The sequence below is a fragment of the Vicugna pacos genome, chromosome 15 (assembly GCF_048564905.1).
Source record: "Vicugna pacos chromosome 15, VicPac4, whole genome shotgun sequence".
Lineage (NCBI taxonomy): Eukaryota > Metazoa > Chordata > Mammalia > Artiodactyla > Camelidae > Vicugna > Vicugna pacos.
Window position 1 is genome coordinate 34,679,618 of NC_133001.1, and position 22,730 is coordinate 34,702,347.

The following is a 22,730-nucleotide window of genomic DNA, read 5'->3' on the forward strand; positions in this document are numbered from 1 at the left end:
CCCAGCCTTCTGGTTCAGGCTCCCGAGATGGCCTCAGCTTCTTCAGCAAAGCTGTTAGATGCTCCGGATGCCCCAGCTCTGAGTCCCAGTCCTGTGTTTCACCCAGGCCTGTCATGGGAAGAAAGAAGGCGGTATCTTCTGGGAAGCTGGGGAGTGCTGCTTCGTTTGCCCAAATCCCTGGGAGGTCCCACGATAGTGCTCCCTGGAGTCCTCTCCTGTTTGCACTGCATTGAGGGGTCTTTTCTCAACTGTCCGTGGCAGGGAGTTGCATTAGTGTGGTCCCAGAGCCTCATTACCGCAGGAGGGACTGGCCCAGGGCCTAGCTTGGAGGAGGGAACCCAGCAGGGCCTCGCCCAGCATCTTTCAGGAACCCAGCATCCTCCAGCCCGAGGAACGGCCTCTGTACTGAGGGCCCTGATGTGGAGCACAGCCGTCTGGGTGAGGTGAAATGAGGTGAAGAAGAGGTATGGCGGGGCTGCCATCTGGGAGCTGGAGGAAAATCCACACTGGCTATTGGTCCCGAGCTCTTCTGCCAAAAGCAGAGCCATTTAAAGGCAGCAGCAAATGACCTCCCCAGACTAATGAGAATAGCTGATGCTGTGCGAGCCCCTGCCAGTGTCAGGCACTGCATTAGCTCCTTCAGGCCTCACCACCACTCTGTGAAATCGGCACTGGTATGGACCCCATTGTACCTCAGTGGAAACTGGACCCCGAGAAGTGATGTACAGCAGCTGAAGTGACTCAGTCGTGAGTGGCAGAGGCGGATTCAGACCCTGGCTGGCTCTGGAGTGGTGCTATTAACCCTGCAAACCGCTGCCTCAGAAAGACAAGGTGGACTTGACTGGTGCCACCTTAAGCTTCCAGGAGCCTGCAGGTGGGTTAGGGCGTGTCGCCCTGGGAGCCAGCACACTGACCCAAGCCAACCACGTCTGTGAGGTCCAAGTTCCTGCATGACTCTGATTTTTACGGGACAGGAATAAGGGCTTAGTTGTAGTTGCAACAATAATAATCATGGCTAACTTTCAAACGTTTACTGAGAGCTCACTCTTTGCCATCAGCTATGGTAACTGGTGTCCTCACAATGTCTCACTTACTCTGAGGCTGTGATATTATTATCCTTCTTGTATGAATGAGGAACCCTGGGCTCAGAAGAGTTAACTAACACGGCCAAGGTTGCTGCTTGTAAGAAGGAGAGCTGGGTCTCACAGCTCCAGAAGCCAAACTCCTAATGGTGTGTTATGCTGGCTTTACTGCTTTTAATCCCCTCTGGAGGATTAGACAAGCCCAGCAGGCATTTGGGCCTGTGCCCAAGGGCCTGTAAAGAGCTGTCATCATCTCCGAGGGGATATCGAGGCTTGCTGAGGTCACTCTCCCACTGGCCTCTGTGATGTCTTCCACAGGGATGTGGAAATTGGGAATGTTCCCCCCGAAAGTCTTACTGGCTTTTCCCTGGGGATTTCCTTCATCTGTCAAGAAGGGGAGACGGTCTGAACACAAGCATACATGTTCTTTACAGTAAAGAACAGGTCTGAAAGACAACTAATATTTTTCTCGTTTTCGTTCCACATTTGCAAAGCTAAATTAAAGCAGCAGTTTTTTATAGAAGGAAAAGTATTTTGGCACATGCAGCTTGGTGCAAAATCCCTGGTTCATGAAGATGCAAACTGGCATCTTTCTGGAAGACAATGCAGGTGGTGTTAAGACCCTTAAAATACATATCCCCTTGGTTCAAGCACTTCCACTAGAGAAACACTTATAAATGTATATAGAATTGCACAGAAAAGTGAAGTAATTGCAGTGGAGTTTACAATAAGGTGAAAACAACACAAATGACCATCTAAGAGAAATGGTTAAATAAATTATGTTACAGCCATACTAAACAGTAGTTTAAAAACACGCGGGAGATCTATACCTTCTGTTGAGGTCACCAAGACATTTGTTAAGTTGAGAAAAAAATCACTGAACAGTAATTTTAGTATGATCTCATTTGTATTAAAATATATACATATGTACAAACATATGCACATACATAAACAGAAGGCACATGGTTCCCACTGTTACAACTGAGAAGGGGTGGGAGTATGGGCTTTCCCATTTTTCTGCATTTTTTTTATATATATTGGTTGAATCTAATCTTTCGCAACAAGAGCCTGTTTATATACTCGTGTGTGTGTGTTTTAAGAATTTATATCTGGCCAAAACAGAAAAATAGTACATACATTTTGTATAATTATATAACATAATATAACAAATATTTTAAATACACACACACACACACACACATATATAATATTGGGGATGTATAATAATGTGGATATATAATACAAACCGCAGTCCCAAGATTTTTTGGCCTAGAAGTAGTCTAGAGTAGGTTAGTGGTCCCCTGGCCACCAGACATGCTTTCCCCACATTGTTTTGCTCCTCCTGCTCTGATCTGTGGCCCTCAAGGCCAACAGGAGTATTAACATGCCCTCCATGGGCTGGAACACTGTCCTGGAGCTCCAAGATGTATTTAATAGGAATTAAAGTAAAGTCTCATATTTAGATTTTTTTTTGAACACTTGTGCAACTAAAGACTCAGAATGGTGTGAAGTCTTAAAATAAAAGATGAAGACTTAAGCTCATCACAAGCTTAGTATGGATACAAAAATGGATGCAGTTACTTTAAAATGGTCCCCAAACTTTGTTTGCATTAAAAGAAACACTGTGTGGCTGATCGGAAGTAACTGCATCTCTCTGGGCTAGACAGGATGCTGCCTTTGCGATATTGTGTTCAGTTTTAGGTACACACTTAGGCCTATGGGAAAAGTGCGTTGTCTAGAAGACACAGAAAGCTGGATAGAGCACTGGAAAACAAGTCATTCAAGGAACGAGTGAAGGCACATACCAGGTGGATAAAGTTTTAGAAACCAAGTTATTCAAAGTGATTGAGGAGCTGGGGCATTTGTTAGTTGATGGGACGATGGCTCAGTGGCAGCACAGTTCCCATCTTCAACCATGTGAAGGGCTGTTGTGTGAAAGCGAAATCAGTCTTGGTTTCTGTTGCTCAAAACGGAAGCTTTGAGTTCAGCAGAAGACAAGAACATTCACTCCAGAGTCCTTCTTAGTGTTAGAAAGAACCTCTTAACATTCAAAACTCTCTAACCAGAGCAGTCCAACAACAGGACAGGACAGTGTTGAGAAATCAACACTTCGAGCATAGGACGAAAAAATCCTGTTGGAGGCTGATGGTCAAAAAGCCAATGTATAATTATCCAGCCGTCGTGTTCTCTTTTGGGAATGTGTAGGGGAGAAATAACCACTTTAGTTATTTAACTACCAATTATTTTCTCAAGCCCTGGATGTGACTATATTTTCTGACCGGAATTTTTGTCCCTTTGGAAAAGAGAAGAAAACCTTATAAGGGAACACAGACCTAACCTTAAAAACTAAGAGTTAATGGAGTAAAAGAAGACTGGAATCTGGATTCTCAATCAAGAATTCATCCCAAATCTGGAAGCTCTACCCATCAATAGGCCCTGACTAGATACTGTGACGTAGCTGAACCCAAATTGTACACTCCACCTTTTTTTCCCTGGTACTTATTGTCGCTTTATGCATTCTCTTGATAATCCACTAAATATTTATTTAGGAAATAAAAATGAAAAATAATATCCTTCATCTGAGCGAAGATTTCTGTGCTCGATCAATTAATTAGGAAAGCAAAGGTTTCCTCTGCTGACCAAAGTGGTGGACAGCAGCCTCCGAGTTGCACTGTTAGAACGGTGAATTTCAGGAAATGGACTGAGTGGTAGTCAAAGCCCATGGAACAAATTTACCAAAGCAACCATAGATGTTGGTGCCCCTCCCTTCCTGTGGAATCATTGCTGTCCTGGGTTAGTGAAAGCTTCATCCACAAATACTGTAAAGGAGGGACTCGCATTCTGGCTGAGAGACTAGACAAATGATCACTGACGTTATCTTTTAGCCTCAGTGTTTCATAGTTTGCTCCTTTTTCTTTCCTTAGTTGTTCTATCTCCCTGGCCCCTTTTCTTCCTTTCTTCACTCCTGCTTCTCTTTTCTCCTCTGCCTCTACCCTTACTCTTCTGTGAGAAACAAAAGGTAGGCATGAGGATGGAGCAAGAAAGGGAGACAATGGAGAACAGAGAAAGACGTGGAGGTCTTCCAGGGCATGCTGGTGAGGATGATGTTAAAAAAAAAAAAAAAGACTCAGAGAAAGGGAGAACAGGAGAGAATGGGAGACAAGGAAGAAGGAAGGGTCAGGGGAAGACAGAAGGCACAGAAGGAAGGAAACTAAAGGAAGCAGGGAGAAGCCATTAGAGAACTGGACCATTTGCTACATTTATGAAGCACCTGAAACTTGAAGTGGATGAGTTCCTTAAGACACGGACTCGATGAATAAAGGGTGGTTGCATCTTATATTCCTTCTATTTTCAAAAGGAATTGAAGGAGGCTTACAATGAAAGACAGATACACTCAAACCATTCAAAGAACAAGGGCAATGAAGGAGGTGAGGAAAACTACTGTTAACTGAGCACAAACTTTTTCTTAGCCCTGAACTCCAAAAAGCAGTGTATCGTGGGGGACATTGAACATGTCATTCCCAGGTTCTTTTCACGGTCCTTTCTTCTAAGAGACTCTCCATAAAGCTGAGGACAATGCAAAATCACCATGTTATGAAGATATTTCTTTCTTATGCTCTTATTTTTTGTTTTTAGTAACTTTTAACTTTGATATAGTTTCAAACTTATAGACAAGTTGCAAGAACATCACAAAGAACTTTCATTTACCAAAGTTCTCCAATTATGAACATTTTACCACATTCGCTTTACCATTTTCTTCTCTATTACTCCCCATCCCCTCTCTGTCTTTTTTCCTTGAAGCATTGGAAAATAAGCTGCAGACATTGATGCCCCTTTACTTCTAATAAATACACAGGAAACTATTCTGGTGGGAAACTAGAATATGACAGTGTGCCTTTGTGGCTTTCACTAATACCAGACTATATGGAAAGAGTTTCGTGGGGCAATCAGGTTGGAAGGGGAAGAGGGCTAAGAAACTTGTCTTAATCCGCACTCATTTAGCAAGTGACTATCTCTTTCTTAGATTTATTTAGGTGGATAAAATTAGCCAAATCTTCCAAAGCTACTTCTACTCACACTTTACGTAGGATTGAGAAAACATCAATTGTCCACATCAACTAATATAAATGGCAGGGGAGATGGCTTTGGTAGGGAGCCCAAATGCCCCATCCAAGAAACCTCAGGACCACGACTGCTTAAGACAAAGGTAAAGAACCCAGAGGATCACTGCTCACATGTATAGGGCTTTGTTGACTCTAAAAACACTTAGAAAATTTTAAAAATGTCTGAAATTAGAATATGTCTTACAATCACTGACATAATTACAATTTGCAGCCCCCTAGCCTTTATATTAGTACATAAAATATTGGTGCATCCTATAAATGATAGCTTCTTAGCTTAAATGATCTAAGATATGTTGTTTAGCTCTATGGGTCTCAGCCTGTATGTTACCAGGAAGAAGGAAGCAGAAGCAAGTCAGGGGGAGCATAGGGTTTGGGTATTAACTCCTCTGTCATCTCCATCCTCTCCATTCCCAGCACATGCCTGCAGGATCCTACAGCTCCTCCCGCTGCCAGACCCTCAGTCACCTTAGACACTTGGTGTATCTCCTTATTTCTGTTTCTCTGCCTACTAGCACGTTAACATGTGTCTCATTACTGATTCCTGCCCATCCCACATGTCAAAGACTTGCCAGAGATTGCTGCTTCTACTCCACTGTCCTCTGTGTGCTTGTGCGTATGTGGTTGGAGGGGTTTGGAAGAGCATAGGGCTCAGCCATAAAGCCAACACGGGGATTATGCTAGAGAGAAATCCCATGAAGAAAACCAGCTTCTACACTGATGACATTAGGGCTTAGCTTTCTTGGCTACTGGCTCCAGGCACAATGCATCTATTTCATTTGCTATTTTATTACTATTACTATTACTATTACTACTATTATTATTATTATTTTGGGTAATTCTTCAACCCAAAATGGAGGGATGGACAGAAGTGGGGGTACATGAAAACTGACAGGGCTCTTATCTTTGGTTTCCTAGCATGTTCCCCCCACCCCCATCCCTCTTTTTCTGAAAATAGACCTAGCTCTTTGGCCACAAGGGTGGCCTGATGCCAGTCTGGCACAAATACAGTCCTTCCAGGGGCCTGGATAATGACCTTGGAAGAGAGATAGTCTTTTTCTTGGGGTGGTTAATTGGAAGCTGCCTATGGCCAGCTTTCCCACCACTTAAAGAGAGTATTCAGAACAAAGCCCAGGCAGAGACTAGCATACTAGACATGGAGGAGAGCAGCCCCACATCCTTCCACTCTGTGTGGTACCACCATTATCCTTTCCTGCAAGGGAGCCAGTGCATTCCTGTCCTGCTTAAACAAGCTTAAGCTGGATTTCTGTTCTATGGAATCAATACAATACAAGGTATTTTAAACCTCTGCTTTGAACTCTCTCTCTAGCTTAGCTGTTCTTTTGAAAGTTATTTGTACCAAACAGTTCAAGTTTGAGATTTGGGAGGGCAAAATCCCCATATTCTGTGCTGTTGACTGAGAGAGGATCACTGCACCTTAGACACTGGCTTTGGTTGAAAAGTTGTGATAATTAAAGAGCCTGGTGTGGATTTTCACTTGGAGGGAGGGCTCTACCATGAACTGGCTCAGGGGACCACACAGGCCTCTTTGGATTCACTTGTGTCTTCACCAGGTATCAAATGGGCCCTCCAACAGAGGTCTACACCACAGATCGTGGGAGAATCCCAGGCCTGCAGATTTTAAAGATGTTACCAAAGCCAATCATTTTGGTTTGTCATAAGAGATAAGGGTCTATCTTTCAGACATCATCTGCCCAACTGGTTACTCTGCTTTTTAGAGACATGTCCTATAAGAGCTGAGCCCAAGGCATCATAGCTTGGAGGGGATGACTGAACTAAAGTAAAGTATGCATCTAATTTATCTAAAAACTATATGACATTATTCAGGGATTAAACAGTAGGTCTTAGGAACAGTCTTGTTTTGTATTTTTAAGATAGGAATTTACTTGGTTCAAAGGCACCTCCATCCGATTCTGATAGAGACATTGTGATAAAAGCTTTCAGGAACGTTGATAGCTCAGAATTGGCACTAGTCCACAGATAATTCTTGTTTACTAAATTAAAGTCTATTGAGAGATTGATACACGTTGCAGTCTTGAATTATTAGGCAAGAGTCTTGCTAAAGCTGGACACTGTAAGGTTGTTATAAAATAAATTTCAAAGGATATGTACGCTAACACAGCCCAGGGAATCCAATGCTTATTTACTCAGTTGCTCAAAAACTAACTTCATTAGGGATCTGAGAACCCCATCATGAAGTGTGAAATCATTTTCAGAGAACCTCCCAAAAGCTCCTGAACAGGGAATTTACCAAAGGGCATTTTCTTATCAGATTAGATATTTTATTGTTGGTTTCACTCTCTCAAAAAGTCACACTCTTTTCAGATGCCCCTGTATTTTTCTTTAAAATGTAGCTAGTTATTCCAAAGTCAGCTATGAGGCACAGTCCATAGGCTCCCTCATTCAAAACCAATTTATTTGCAAAAGGTGAGCAGACCATTTCTTCTGGGTCCTCAGAATCCTCAATTCTGTAAACAAAAACAACTATTCCAAAAAATCCTTCTAGCTTTTTTTTTTTTTAAGGCAAGCAGGAAAGAAGGCACTTGTGCTTTTCACCTGAAGATTTCCTTCTGCATAAACTTGTATGATAGGGTCTTCGTGGGTTCAAATCTTGGTTCCACCTCTCTTACTTGCTAGTAAGAGGGAAGGTGGGAGGGTAGAAAACCACCCCACTTTGACCATGCAAGCATTTAGATAATTTCCTTAGAAAGGAGTAATTTAAGACTATATCGTATGATTGTAATTGTATTATAGTGCTTGTTATCTTGGGTAAATCACATAACCTCTCTGAACCCGTTTCCTCCTCTGCAAACTGGGAAACAACAGAGATTCCCAGCGCGTGTTAAGCTCAAGGCACAGGTCTGTCACGTGGTAAGCGCCCAACTTCTTTACTTAAACTTAATGACCCCGGAGGCTCTGAAGTACACTTCTACCTGTGTAACTACCATACGTCCCACCCTCCCCCCGGGCTTGTTCTTTCCTCAGCCTAGCGGAAAAGACCCTTCCTCTCCAGGGTCTTTAAAATACTTTGTACTAGCCAGCAGGAAAGGGCGCAGTGGCCGGCCAGGGAGGCTACAGCTGCCCAAGTACCTCCTGCTTCCCTTTTGAAAGAAGAGTACTCATTCGGAGAGCACGCGCGCCCAGACCTGGCCTCTGGGTGGCAGCCCTGGCGGGCGCGGCTGTGCGTGCGCCGCTGAGGGTGGTGGTGGCCCGCACCCCGCCCTCGGCCGCCGCCCCCGCCGCCGCCTTGGCGTGTCAGGTGCCGTGAGAAGCGCCGAGGGATATGACTGGAGCCGACTTTCCAGAAGCGGCGCACGCAAGGCATAGCTCCGCACGCAAGGGGGAGGCGACAGCAGAAGAAACTTTTCAACCCGATAAAGTTCGCAGGCGCGCTTAGATTGGCCTCCTCCTCCTTTCTTTCCGCCTCCTCCCTCCAGGAATCTCCAGAGCACCCTCCCTCCCCTCCTCTCCCCAGTGTTCGTCCCGGCTTGGTTCCGGGCTGGGAGCCAAGGGCCTCGGACGCGGCCAGCGCGGCCCCGCGATCTCCAGTGGGCGGCGCCACCTGGAGGAGCTTCTACGCGGGAAACTTCGGGGCCAGCTGCGGCGCGCCAGTGCTGGCCTTTGTGTGCCAGGGACGGTCGGGGCCCCGGGGCGGGGGAGCAGCGTCTTTCAGGGATTCTTGATCTCGCCGCGCAAGGTGGAGGGAGAACTTTGTGCAGCAAAGGGCCTGATCTGACTGGCCGATTTATGTGCAAGAACGTTAAGATAAAATAAAAATAAAACAACGTGGGATGCTGTAAGGCAAACCGCCACCACAAGCGAGATTTCCTCGTTTCCAAACTGACGGGTTTCCTTTCCAGGTTCGGGCGCCCAGGGATCCCGAGCGGTTTTCTCTTGGGGAAGGAAGCTGAAGTCACCGAGAGGGAAGGGAGGTCGGGCTCTCGGGACGTGGAGCGCGTTCTCACCCAGAGCGCAGAGGGCTGCTCAGGTTCTGTCCCGAGCGCGCGTCCTGGGAAACCGTGTGGCCTCGATCGGGGCTAATTGTGAAGAGTGGGTTTCAGGGAAACGAAAATTTCATTCCACGGCTTCCAGGAAAGCTGCCAGCTACTGCGCCAAGGCCGTCGGGGCAAGCCGGGGGCGCCTCGCGTGACAGCCCTCGCGAGGCGACCCCAATTGGAGTCCTAGAGACTTGGACCTTCCCGACGCGCCCCGCCCCCCGTAAGCCCCGCCCCTGCCAGGTCCGACTACCTCCTCCCCCAACGCAGACCTTAAAAAAGAAGCGGGATGGCGCGTTTTGACTCTCCCGAGTGACGGTGTACAAACCCGCCACGCTTCTGCGACGCCAGCTGTCAGAGCCGTGCGGGAGCCGTGAGGGCTGGGAATAGACTCCATTCATCGACCCCCAATAGCAATTCCCACGCAGTAAGAAAACCCTGACTTTGCCGAGGCCCCAGGTGCAGCTGGGCTCGGCAAAGGAGGTATCTTTCTCCATTCCCATTCCAATCCAAGCGTCCCTGGCTCTGACGACGCCTAGAGACTGCAGAGTGGGCGCTAAAGCTCCCAGAGCTGGCAACAGGTGTCCAGCGCGGGCCCCCGACTTCCTGGAGACACTCGGGTTACCGTCTTGAACCCCACAAAGATCTCAGACGGTTCTCGGAGCCTGGCGCTGCTGGAAACCGCGCCTCCTCGCAGGTCAGTCTGTTGGTGGAGCTACGTTCCCGCGGCCTCTTGCGATGGGTTCTCTCAATAAGGGGTGGCGGGGGGATGCGCAGGGGCCAGGATGGTAAGCATTTTGAAGGGACTGAGCGCCACCGCCTTGATGTCCGCTGTGTTGCCCCCAAATTGCAGGAACCGTTAGGCAGCTGGTGCAGTGTGGGGGGTCTGGGTCAGATAGAGGTGGAAACGGAACCCTTTACTTCGCCTTTGGGGATGGGTTTGGGGTGGCAAGAGGCATTTTCAGCTGCTTCTCCAGTGAGCCAACCCTGACCTAACCTACGCACGACCTCCTCCCTACCCAGCAGCGCATTGTAGCCCTAGGCTGGGGGTAGGGGCGGGTCGTCCGACCCGTTCTCTGCCTACCTGAGTGTCACGCGTTCACTCTTATCTCTGCAGCATGGCCACCAGCCTTAGCCCGGAGGATCATCTGCCGCCGATCCCTCTGTCTGCCCAGCAGACCACGCTCCTGCTGCTCCTCTCGGTGCTAGCCGCGGTGCACATGGCCCAGAGGCTCTTGAGGCAGCGGCGGCGGCAGCTGGGGTCCGCGCCCCCGGGTCCTTTCGCATGGCCTCTTATCGGAAACGCGGCGTCGATGGGCCCGGCGCCGCACCTCTCATTCGCACGCCTGGCGCGGCGCTACGGCGACGTCTTCCAGATCCGCCTGGGCAACTGGCCGGTGGTGGTGCTGAACGGTGAGCGCGCCATCCGCCAGGCCCTGCTGCAGCAGGGCGCCGCCTTTGCCGACCGGCCGCCCTTCGCCTCTTTCCGCGTGGTGTCGGGTGGTCGCAGCCTGGCTTTTGGCCAGTACTCGGAGAGCTGGAAGGCGCAGCGGCGCGCGGCGCACAGCACGATACGAGCCTTCTCCACGCGCCAGCCGCGCGGCCGCCGGATCCTCGAGGGCCACGTGCTAGCTGAGGCGCGGGAATTGGTGGCGCTGCTGGTGCGCGGCAGCTCGGGCGGCGCCTTCCTGGACCCGCGGCAGCTGACCATAGTGGCCGTGGCCAACGTCATGAGCGCCGTGTGCTTCGGCTGCCGCTACAGTCACGACGACGCCGAGTTCCGCGAGCTGCTCAGCCACAACGAGGAGTTCGGGCGCACAGTGGGAGCGGGCAGCCTGGTGGACGTACTGCCCTGGCTGCAGCGCTTTCCCAACCCCGTGCGCACCGCCTTCCGCGAATTCCAGCAGCTCAATCGCAACTTCAGCAACTTTGTCCTCGACAAGTTCCTGAGGCACCGCGAAAGCCTTCGGTCCGGGGCCGCTCCCCGCGACATGATGGATGCCTTAATCCTCTCGGCGGGAAAGGAGGCGGGCTCGGGCACGGACGTGGCGTACGTGCCGGCCAGCATCACTGACATCTTCGGCGCCAGCCAGGACACACTCTCCACCGCGCTGCAGTGGCTGCTTATCCTCTTCACCAGGTAAAGCCTCCAGGAGGCTTGGGCTGGCCTTCCTCCCTTCCTCTGTAAAAGGTGGGGTGGAACTAGAATGTGCCGAGGTCGCCGAGGTCGCGACTAAGTCGCGAGATTTCGCTCGAGATTTCGCTCGAGGTCCCTGTCAGAAAGTGCGGCTCAGGAAGGCTCAGTGCGGGAGGAGACCTGAGCGCACGCAGACCCAACCCAGCGGCGCCCTTTCGGCTCCGCATCTCTGAGTGGGTACAAATTTGTGTGAAACCTCCTGGAAAAACAAGATTTTTTTAATGCCCGCAGACCAGCCCTGATCTCCCACCCTGGCACAGGAGAAGCCGAACTGGAACGGTTCTGAAGGAAAGGGCCACGCAGTAAATATGTTAAATAAACAGCAGCCTAGACTAGTCTTAAGCGCGGATCCGAGGCTGCTCGGCCCTGAAGCTAAAAGTAAGCCGCTTGTCAGGTCTTTGTTCCCCGGTAAAGGCAGCTCTTGGAGGCAGGCCTGGCCCCACGGACGGCTAATCTCAGGCGTTAAGAAAGCGGCCAGAAACCAGCAGACTGTGCTAGGTTTATAAAACCGCCGCGCTAGGAGAAGTGTCGGTGTAAAGAATGGGAGACGCAGTAACTTTACCGAACGCAGAACAGCTTTTAAAACGGCAAATGGGGTACCCAGGAGGCACTGTGGTCCTCTCGGGCCTTGCGCTCGGCTCGGGTAGCTCACCGAATCTAAGAGTTCTGCTAAATTTCTACACGCACGAATTAAACAGATTCCCGGTAGCCTCAGACTGAGCAAATAAAACATAAATTTTACACAGGACATAGATTAGCCATTGTTTATTGAAATTCACGTTTAACTGGGCGGCCTGTGGTGTTTTGTCCGGCAACCTTACCCCGGGGTTTTATCATTCAAGGCAAATCTTGATAGCCTTTGAGCGACCAGAAATCCTGGTTGTGCACTTCCTTGGCGCACGGGTAGGCGGTAGGGGAAGCTGAATTTGTGGCGCCTTTAGAAACTGGAAAGTAAAGACAGCTTCTTTTGTTGTTAGATCCCACTAAATTAGACTATTACATTTCCTTAGATACTGTACAGCTGCTTTCACAATTTTTTGGTATATTTAAAATCACTTCAGTATTAATATCATAGAAACACATATGGAGGAGCGACAGAAATCGAATAAAGAGAAGTCAGGAGTGATAGATCAGGAAGACAATGATTCTAAAATGAATTCAACAGGTCTTTTACATCCCCTGATTTGCACGTTATTTTTTGAAAGTCTTTTCCACTTGAAACCACATTGAAATCTTTCTGCGTGTACTCCAGTTGGGCAGCAAAAGGAAATAAAACAATTTTGGGGTCGCTTTCAATTCAATAAAGCTGATGAGTCCCTCTTTTTTCTTTTTAGTGAAAAGACAATATGACAGATGGCAAATTACACTCCCTATTTAAGTTTTATGAGAATATAGCTATGCCCATTCATTTATGCACTGTCTATGGGTACTTTCACATTACAGCACAAGGCAGAGTTGAATAGTTGTGAGGCAGAGAGTTTGACCTACAAAGCCTAAAATATTTACTATCTGGCCCTTAGGAAAATTTTGCAGACTCCTGAAGTATGATGCTAAAGAAGCAATTTTTAAAATCACCCATACTTTCATCAAATACATGCTTACATTTTTTTCAGAGTTGCAATAATTATTTACAAATGTTTTGGCGTCTGACATTTCCATTTACTGCAGTGGACGCTTCCTCATCTCTTAAACTTTATTTTAGTAATTTTTGATGGCTACGTAGTATTTTGCCATAGTAACATATCGTTGGATATTGCCATCTCTTGTACTTTAACGTTCTAGATTGCATTTTTAAAATATCAGCTATTGTAGCTATATATTTTGGACCTGCTAAGTTATTGCTTGAAAATACATTTCTAGGCATGGATTCCTGGGTTTAAAAATGTTGGGGAGGAGTTACCCTTATGGATCTTGCTTTGTAATAAGATTTTGTTTTCCAAAAAGATTGTTCTGGTTTTATCAGCAACAGTGAATAAGCATTCCAGTTTGTACCATAATTTCATGAACATTGGGGACTTGCTTTTAAATTTAGAAGTTATGTAGCTTTATCTATCAGGGTATCAATTACCTTTGTATAAAATGAGAACAATGTGTCTGCTGGAATTGTCTAGGGAGATGAGGAAAAAAAGGAACCGCTTTCAGGACAACACTTTAATTTTTGTGAGCCCAGCGTGCTTTTGCCTTTGCAGACTCCTTAGTCCATAAACAAATTTTTAAGTAAATATTATGACTACATTGGTATAAAGAAAGATATATTACAGTTATGTATTAAAACATTTTCTTTGACTTAAAAGTTCATTTTCTTCTGATTTTAAGAGAAATGAAAACATTTTCGTGGGTCCTTAGGCACAGCCCCAGCCGTGACTAATGGAAAAGTCGGCCTCCATTGCTGCACTTTTTCAGACTGAGAAAACTTATAAAGTCTTTTTTTTTTTTCCTGACTTATGATAGGAAAGAGAGTTTGAGCCACTGGAGGCTTATTACAAGAAATACAACTTGTATTCTATCTTATAATTCAGTGGTAAATTAAGAAACTGTTTTAGGTTGTTTTGTTGTTGTTGGAAATGTTCATTCACTTACTGATTCAGATAGCCAGTTTAAAGAAAAGTGATATTAAAATAAATTGCAATGTGTTTTCTAGATAAAAGAAGAATTCGTTTTCCTCACTCCTTTCCTCTCTCTGCATTAAAAATCAAATAGGTATCCAGAAGTGCAGACGCGGGTACAGGCGGAACTGGACCAAGTGGTGGGTCGGGACCGCCTGCCCTGCCTGGATGACCAGCCCCACCTGCCCTACGTCATGGCCTTTCTTTATGAAGCCATGCGCTTCTCTAGCTTTGTGCCAGTCACCATCCCTCACGCCACCACGGCCAGCGCGTCTGTCTTGGGCTACCACATCCCCAAGGACACAGTGGTTTTTGTTAACCAGTGGTCCGTGAATCATGACCCGGTGAAGTGGTCTAACCCAGAAGACTTTGATCCAGTCCGATTCTTGGACAAGGATGGCTGCATCAACAAAGACCTGGCCAGCAGCGTGATGATTTTTTCAGTGGGCAAACGGCGGTGCATCGGGGAAGAGCTTTCCAAGATGCAGCTGTTTCTCTTCATCTCCATCCTGGCTCATGAGTGCAATTTCAGGGCCAATCCAGACGAGCCCCCGAACGTGGATTTTAATTACGGCCTGACCATTAAACCCAAGTCATTCAAAATCAATGTCACCCTCAGAGAGTCCATGGAGCTCCTTGATCACACTGTGCAAAAGTTACAAGCCGAGGAAGACTGCCACTAAGAAGCCAGAGGCAAGCAGAAATGTGATAAGTACTTGGGGGATGGGGAGTAAAATTAGCATGTTTGTTTGTTTTTTTTTCCTGGCTCCTCAGTTAGCCTCTAAAGTGAGCATATACCAACTGACCCGCAGATAATGTGCTTCACGCACGTGTCCTCAGAATGGCACCTCGTGAGTGCTGGGCTGTGCAGAGGCTCTGGGAGAGTTTTGGAGTCAAAGAGTGAAAGGGCCCAAAGAATTTTTATACATACCTAATGCTGGTAATAATAATTTCTTGAGGGAGCATTCTTTGGAGTTAAAAAAAACATGAGCACACATACAGAACTACCTGATTTCAGTAGCCACACTGTGCAGGGTGGGATCCAAATTTGATGTTCTGTGTGCACAAGTCAGCTCCATAGAAATTTGTATTAAGCAAAGTTTCAGAAAATGTTGTTAAATGCACAAAGGCAAATAATTTCAGTGTAAGATACGTGATTTGGGGTGATAAGGGAAAAGGTGAAGACCAGAAATTCCCTTCTCACCTTTTCAAAGAAACAGCTTAGTTAGACGCTAATATCTATGGGTGGATTTCTCTTTTTGCTCACTGATATTCTTTCTCTTACTTTTTGGGTCATCATAGAGTCATTTGCTTGAGAAGAAATTAATAGTAATTGATTTAGTGGGTTTCAGTGATTTATTATGAATTTTTAAGTGAAAATTGTTTAATTGTAAACAATTCCAAGCTGAAACCATACCTCTCTTGGGTGCCAGAGTACAGAATTTCAATTATGAGCAAAAACAAAAACAAAAAATTTCTTACCAGCTCAACTAAGCTTTAAATTATATGATTGTAATGTACTGATTTCAGTAACTGTCATATGTTAGAAAAAGTCACCGAATAGTATTCAAAGTATATACATATATTACATAATTATCCATAAGCAATTATATATTAGATACTTTAGTATTAAGTAGTATTAGTTATTTTGGTCAAGTAAAGGTTGAACAATGTCTTTTATAATGTCATAGCAAATAAAAAGTACAACCAATTTAACCAGTTTTGGTTCAAATACATGATAGGAGCTTGATTAAATCAGCCACTTATTTTTGACATCATGGAAACCGAGTTGAAGCAGTCTCTTTTCTCATTCAAAACTTGGATGAGAATTGAAAAAAATCTCAAAATTGGATCTGTAAAATGTGTTCCTTATCACTTGACAACATATATATTAAAATTATATTCACAATACAGAATCTCTTTGAAATTGATCTAGTTAATATGTTATCATTCCAAACTCTTGGCATGCTTAAAATTTAATTTAATTTTAAAGCTATTCTGATTATTGCATTCCAGTTTAAGTTACTGGAAATCTGACCATTAGCCTGTGGAAGGCAGAGAGATTTAACCTATGTCTGCCGGATGAATAGTGAAAAATGCAATGAATTATCTGGATGTTCTCTATTAAATAAACTAGGGGGCAATTTCCCATTATAATGGAGTTAGTTTCTCTTTTAAATGAGTTTTTAAAAGGTAGCATTGGTGTTTGTGTTTTGGGAAGTGAGAATCTGTCTTGGGAGGTTGTGTTGAGGATTGCATTGTGTTTCAGTGGAGTCAGTCAGATCAGATGTACTGCTTGAGATGGCCAATGCAGTGAGCAGTCACTTTGGTAAGTGTGAAAACATAAAGCTTGAACAAAATGTTGATGTTCGGTTTATGTAAATAACCTGAAAACCTTTTTTAAAAAAAAGTGACGGAAGATCGCAAAAGTACAAAGTGAAGTTTGAAGTTGGAACTTTTGGTGCTTGTAAACATCCAAAGGAAGTTGTGGAGTTGTGCTGGGTCCTAAAAGCTTACTGCTTGTTACATTTTATTAAGCTTTTTGGAATCTTTTTATCAAAATGATAAAGGAAGGAGTGTATGATGGTTCTGTGTGGGAGTGGTAAGAGAAAAGAATGGAAAAGAAAAATGATTAAACATTTCTCCACTCATTTAAAATTAATTTGAAGTATGACTACAAAAAAGATGTTTTGCATGCAGTGTTAAATCCCAAGTAGTTGAAAAAGAAGTCTACAACACAGCAGCTCAATTTTATAAATTGAAATTTTTATTAATACAAATTTGATGTAATTTTAATTTATAAAACCTTACAGCCTAATCTCTTGAATATGAAAAACTGTGCCAGTATTTTTAAAGGCACTAAAGTCATCTATTGAAATCAGGCTTACCCAATGCATTTCAATTTTTTGGACACTAACTATTCTAAAACATTGTTATCCACCCTTCCCTGCCCCTGGAGCAGGGTGAGATGGTAATTTGGGGCTGCCCTAGCCTACTTGCTCTGAGAGATGTGTGGCTGCAAAAGTAACATGTACCAATCTGAATGCCTCATTAAGTCAACCAGGTCCAGATGTGCTGTAATCTGTTTTTATGTGTGTAGGTTCAGTTCATCTGCTTGTGGACATAGAAGAAAGTAAGGTGGGCGCGGGGAGGTTTCCTGGCTTATTTAATATGTTTGTAACCCAGTTGAAGGAAGGAAAGCAAAACCAAAACAAACAAATAAAAAGAACCACATTTAGGGGCTACCGTAATCAGGTTACTGGCTTAATCAGAAAACCTCATTTAATTTCTGCTAGAGAAAGTGTATTTGCCTGTCACCGCTTTAGACAGAACATCTACTCAAGGTTATTGCAATAGTTAAAGTATATCGTTCATTAAATGCTTCATTTATATATCAAAGTTTTGATTTTGTAAGAAAATTGCTTTTTTCCCAAAACAAGAGGAAGATGTCTCAGGTTTGTTTTGTGGTTTATCTAAAAGCTTTCATGTCTCAGAACTTAGCCTTTACCTGTGAAATGCTATTACAGCCTTAATATTTTCATATTAGATCTATATTAGATCAGATAGTTGCACTGCATCATATATTAATTTGAATGTTTTTTAGCTATGACACAACAGTGTAATGCAAAGGTATGCTTTAGTACATGTATATCCAAGGATAAGTTCATACTTAACCTTTTCTTATTTTTGTACTTTATCATGTATGCTTTTCATATGTACACAGCAGCTATAATACATTGTTGTAACTGAAATAGATTTTGGGGACACAGCATTAATATGTGGCTTTTACTGCTTGATACACCAAATTAAAAAAAAAATTCTGTATCTGTAATTACCTATGATAGGACACCATTTCCAAAATAAAAATCACTTTCATAATCTTGTTAGGAAGTTTTTCTTTATGTTGTAGCAAATATAGTCTAAGGTATCCATTCATTTCAACTACTTTTTATAAGTGCTTGACTTAAAATGTTGCCTTGTAAATATTTCCTTTGGCCATTCTACATCTTAGGCTGCTTGCCTTTTTCTTTTTAATAAGGTTTCCACATCCAGTTTGCTACCAAATTCTTGATCTCTCTTTTTTTAATTGAAATACAGTTGATGCACAATATTATATTAGTTTCAGGTGTACAGCATAGTACATAGGTTCAATATTTTCATAGATTATGCTCCATTTAAAGTTATTACAAAATAATGGCTATATTCCCTGTGTTGTACAATATAACCTTGTAGCTTATTTATTTTATACATAGTAGTTGTACCTCTTAATCCCAAAGTCCTAACCTGCCCATCGCCCCTTCTCTCTCCCCACTGGTACCCATTAGTTTGTTCTCTATATCTGTGAGTCTGTTTCTGTTTTGTTGTATACATTCACTTGTTTTATTTTTTAGACTCCGCATATGTGATAAGTTTTAAATTTATAAGAATCAACAAGGAAGTTAAATTTCAATGGCAAATGCCTAGTAAAATAGGAATGAATTTTTAATTTTGAGAGATAGTATAGATTGGAACTTTAAGATTCTGACCTTATATTTCTGCTTCATCTAAAAAATGCAGGACATGTTTCCCCCGCCTCAGCAGCACACCAGTCCTTTTCCTTGAGTATTCCATTCATTCATTTTTTTTTGACATGAAAGCTTTTGTTTTTAATTTGGTTGATAAATATTCATTCATTCATTCAGTTTTTTCAACAGACATGTGCCTTAATTAATAAGCACAATTAATGTCCAGTAAAATAGAATGGATGGTAGTACTCTGTAATATACTCTGTGGAAATATTTTTCTGCTGATCTTTTTTACCTGGTAAAAGACTTCCCAGGGCCCTGCTGGGACTCTCCGGGCTTTCCCGCTCCCCCCTCTCCTCAGATGGCAGGGCCATATTGTGCCAAGGACCTCATTTCTTCCAGACTTTTGCTCCCATTATTGTGAAATCAGGAAGAGTAATTGTGAAGTACAGTTGCACAGTGTCGTTGATACTTTGGCTTGAGAACATCACTTTAGCAGCCAGAAGGTATGGCTATGCACTGGTGTAAGAGAATACTCATTTGTTTTCCAGCTGTACTGACCTGGGCTCTTGGAAATGATCAGAAAGGGTTCAGGACAAGTGAAATAAATATTTTCATAGGAAAAAGTGTCTTAAAAAATGGTAATTGGGGTCAGGTGTTTGCAAGAATGTCAAGCAGAACTGGATTCTACCCGATCAATCTGGTAGAATATAAGGCTAGAACACAGGGAGGGAAATGCACGCAGCCTTGGACATAAAACAGGCGTGGTTGCTGCAAACTCGCAGATTGTTTCTATAACCTCAAAGCCAGTCAGTTTCTCTGCATCAGTGCTACAGACCTTTTGTCTGTTAATTCTCCCTTATTTTGATGCACATACTCTCTAATCGCAAGTTTTGATGAATTAGTTATAATTCTCAAAGGAAGAGAAAAAATTTAATATATTCAAATACATTTGGAAGCAATTATTTTTAATGGGAAAGACTGGAGGAGAATAAGCTAGTTTAAGTAGGTCTGGGGAAGCTAGGTAGTCAGCGCCTTACACTCCCAGCGCCTTTACTCACTCACACACAGGCTGTGCGGTCGTCACTAACACTTTTCAGCATGAGTCAAGCATGAGGGAAAGAAATGAAACGAAAATTGGTTGAGCATTTATGGTCCATCACTGTGCTAAGCGTGTGAAGGCACTATCACACAGCAGTCCTGTGAAGGAGACGGTAGTGTCATGCCAAAATTATACTTGGAAAAGTGGCAGTGTCTGGTTTTCCCTAGAGATGAACGGAGTCCACAGCTCGCTGTCTTTGGACTAGAGAACTGGTCACTTCCCAACCTGCCTGAATTTAGGTATACAGTCTAGTCCATCGATTTTTCAGTTCCTGGAGTTTCACAAGCAATGCTTCTCCTTTGTCTAAGGGCACATTTCACACTGAAGTGAAGTCCTAGGAAGACTCACAAGACTCCTCGCTTCTGAGAGAAGCATCCTCAAGCAAAAAAATTAAAAAAGAGGTGGTGAGGCAGGGTGAGGTGGGGCAACATGCTTTGGTTTATAATCTGAAAACCTCTCTCCCATAATCTGTGGGCCAGGGGCTTTTTGCCTGAGCCAAAGGCCATCCACAGGTTGGACCAGTTGCCCGTGAAGTGGCTTGACTCAAGAACTCTCTCTGATAGGAGGGGAGGAGTGCACCACACTGGATACTGGCTCAGGTGATCAATCACCTTTCCTGCTCTCAGAGACCCTGACTGAATAGGATTAAATAGGATAGCTCCGCTCTTTGGCCAGGGAGACAGTGCCTACAAAGGCATGACTGAGAAGAGAGCTGACAGGAAGCCTGCCTTAGCTAACGGCGTGACTGAAGCTACTGGAGCTACTGGAGCTGGTTTTGGACCACTTGCGATCCCTTCAGGTGACGGAAAGGCTAAATAAACCAATGAATGAAATATTGGATGCTACATAAACAACACAATATTACACAAATTACACAATATTCCAGCACATGCCCAACAGCCCCTGAGGGCCCGGGCTCAGAGTCAACCTACCAAACTGAAAAACCTTCCAGCCTCTTTTTAAAATTTTAAATTCTGCTTTTATTCCTCTTTGCCTACTTTGGTTTCTTTCCTGCTCCCTCTCAATAGTTCCTAATGTGTACTTTTTGCTTGTATGTGTTCTACCAAAATGTGCATTTTTTGTGTTTTGTATACATGTGTTTTTAATTTGTGTAAATGCTGTTCGTATCGCATCTCATTGCTTCATCTTCTCTTAGCACATTATTTTAAAGTCCCTTTCCTGTCTACTCCCATGGTTTCTAACTGCTGCCTAGGATTCCATGTTCATCCACCACTTTTTCTCTACTCACTCTCTTGGGAACGAGCCCCCAGACGGCCTCCAGCTTCGTGCACCCCCAGCCAGTGCTGCAAGGAACATCCTTGTGCGTGTTCCCTTGCCGACCTAGAAAAAATTTGTAATACACACCATACCCGTGATTAGAACTGCTAGGTAAGCAAATCTATGTCTACATAATGTAAGTGCTGTTGGAACATTCTGCAGAATGCCAAACCAGCCCACACACCCATCAGCTGTGCATGAGGGTTCCTTTATACCTGCTTCCCCACAGACATGTAGCATGACCTCATTTAAAAATAAAATGAACTATACCCTTGAGGAAGGGGTAATGTATTAAATAGATTTTTTTCAAACCAGAAAAAAAGAGTAACATCCATTCATGATTTGATACTCCCTGTAGCTCTATTTGTGTTTCTATCGTATCGCCTCTCTTAGATGGTACATTCATTGAAAGCAGGGTCTGGGTCCACACACTCTGTTACTGAAAGGTTCTTGTGTGTGGAAGTATGAGTGATCAGAGGTGTGAGTTATGTTAAACCTGCTTCTCTGCACTGATGAGATCTTTACCTCTCCCTGTTTTCAGTTGGTACCGGTGAAGTCCATCTCAGTTTCTTCTCCCAGCTGTAGTGTTGAGATAATTTAAGGTTTCTAGGTTTCCTCTAAGTCTCTCTGAAGTGAGCAGATATGGGGTCTCCATCCTTTAGGGTGAACAGTAGTTTTTAAACATTTTTTTTTTACCATAACCCACAGTATGAAATATATTTTGCATTGTAACTTAGTACATACCTAGTGTGTATGTTCTAAGAGATTGTGTGTACTTACATACATATATACTTACATAAAAACAGTATTTACCACTGCTTTCTGGGATGCAGTCTATTTTCAAATATATTTATTATTCTTCACGAAAAAATGCACCATGGTGAGATAACACTACAAACCTATGAGAGTGACTAAATCAAAAACAAACACAAAACCCCAAACCAAAACTGATAATAACAAATGCTGGAGAGAATGTGAAGCTACTGGAACTGTCAAACATTGCTGGGGTGGTGGGGGTGAGGAGGGCAAAATGGAACAGAAGGGCTCAGCGATCTCACTCCCAGATATTTATCCCAGAGAAATGAAAACTCATTTACATAAAAGCTTTACATGAATATTTAAAAAGCTCTAATCACAATCACTGAAAACTGGAAACGACCTAAGTGTCCTTCAGCAAGTGATTGGCTAAACAAGTCACGTTACATCCGTGCAGTGGAATGACACTCAGCAATAAAAAGAATGAACTGTTGGTCCGTGCAACAACTTACATGAACCTCAAGAGGATATTCTTGAGTAAAAGAAGTCAGCCTCAAACAGTTATATGCTATATGAATCCAGTTATATGACAGTGTCAAAAAGTCAAGATTAAAGGGATGGAGAACATATCATGGTTTGCCAAGGGTTTGGGGTGGAGGAACGTACAATGGAATTTTGGGGGGTTTTCTGATTGTGGTGGTGGTTATAGGGATTATACTGTGTTAAATTTCATAAAACTGTACAGTAAAATAGATTGAAAAGTATTTCTAAGGGAGGATTGGTGCAAGTAAGCTTAAATGAAGCTGAATTAAGGTTGACAGAATTACAGCTGCTGGCAGACATAGAAGTATTGAACCAACGAAGTCCGGCCCAGATGTGTGAACCAGGGTGACGGCCAATATTGATTGAGTTCTTACAGGCTGGGGGAAAAGGGTGGTACCAGGTTCTCAGGGCAGAACAGGAAAATAGACCACCAGCTGGTGGGATGAACAATAGCAGCTAAAGCTGTGGGCTGAAATTGCCACTCAGGGCAATTTTAATTCAATACCATCAGTGTTAATTGAGCA

The 22,730-nt window shown here is 44.0% G+C and overlaps 2 protein-coding genes across 2 annotated transcripts in view; one reads left to right on the forward strand and one right to left on the reverse strand.

The window, feature by feature from the left end:
- Positions 1 to 9,486: 9,486 nt before the first annotated feature.
- On the forward strand, positions 9,487 to 17,905 carry CYP1B1 (cytochrome P450 family 1 subfamily B member 1). The gene is made up of 3 exons (XM_006215550.4): positions 9,487 to 9,916; positions 10,337 to 11,359; positions 14,117 to 17,905. The coding sequence occupies exons 2-3, from the start codon at positions 10,338 to 10,340 to the stop codon at positions 14,703 to 14,705; spliced, it is 1,611 nt and encodes a 536-aa protein (XP_006215612.1). The 5' UTR covers positions 9,487 to 9,916; position 10,337; the 3' UTR covers positions 14,706 to 17,905.
- Positions 17,906 to 19,491: 1,586 nt separating this feature from the next.
- RMDN2 (regulator of microtubule dynamics 2) overlaps positions 19,492 to 22,730 on the reverse strand; it is an 84,099-nt gene continuing 80,860 nt past the window's right edge. The window contains exons 11-13 of the transcript XR_012059115.1: positions 21,433 to 21,563; positions 20,879 to 20,970; positions 19,492 to 20,005 (exon numbers count right to left, since the gene is read on the reverse strand). The gene's annotated coding sequence lies outside the window, so the exon portion shown is untranslated. The remainder of the gene's footprint in view (positions 20,006 to 20,878; positions 20,971 to 21,432; positions 21,564 to 22,730) is intronic.

Bases quoted from the DNA above. Each gene is read 5' to 3' on its own strand.
- CYP1B1 (XM_006215550.4), top strand. From the start codon at position 10,338: ATGGCCACCAGCCTTAGCCCGGAGGATCATCTGCCGCCGATCCCTCTG. The intron at 11,360-14,116 runs GTAAAGCCTCCA...AAAATCAAATAG, and splicing joins CTGCTTATCCTCTTCACCAG to GTATCCAGAAGTGCAGACGC.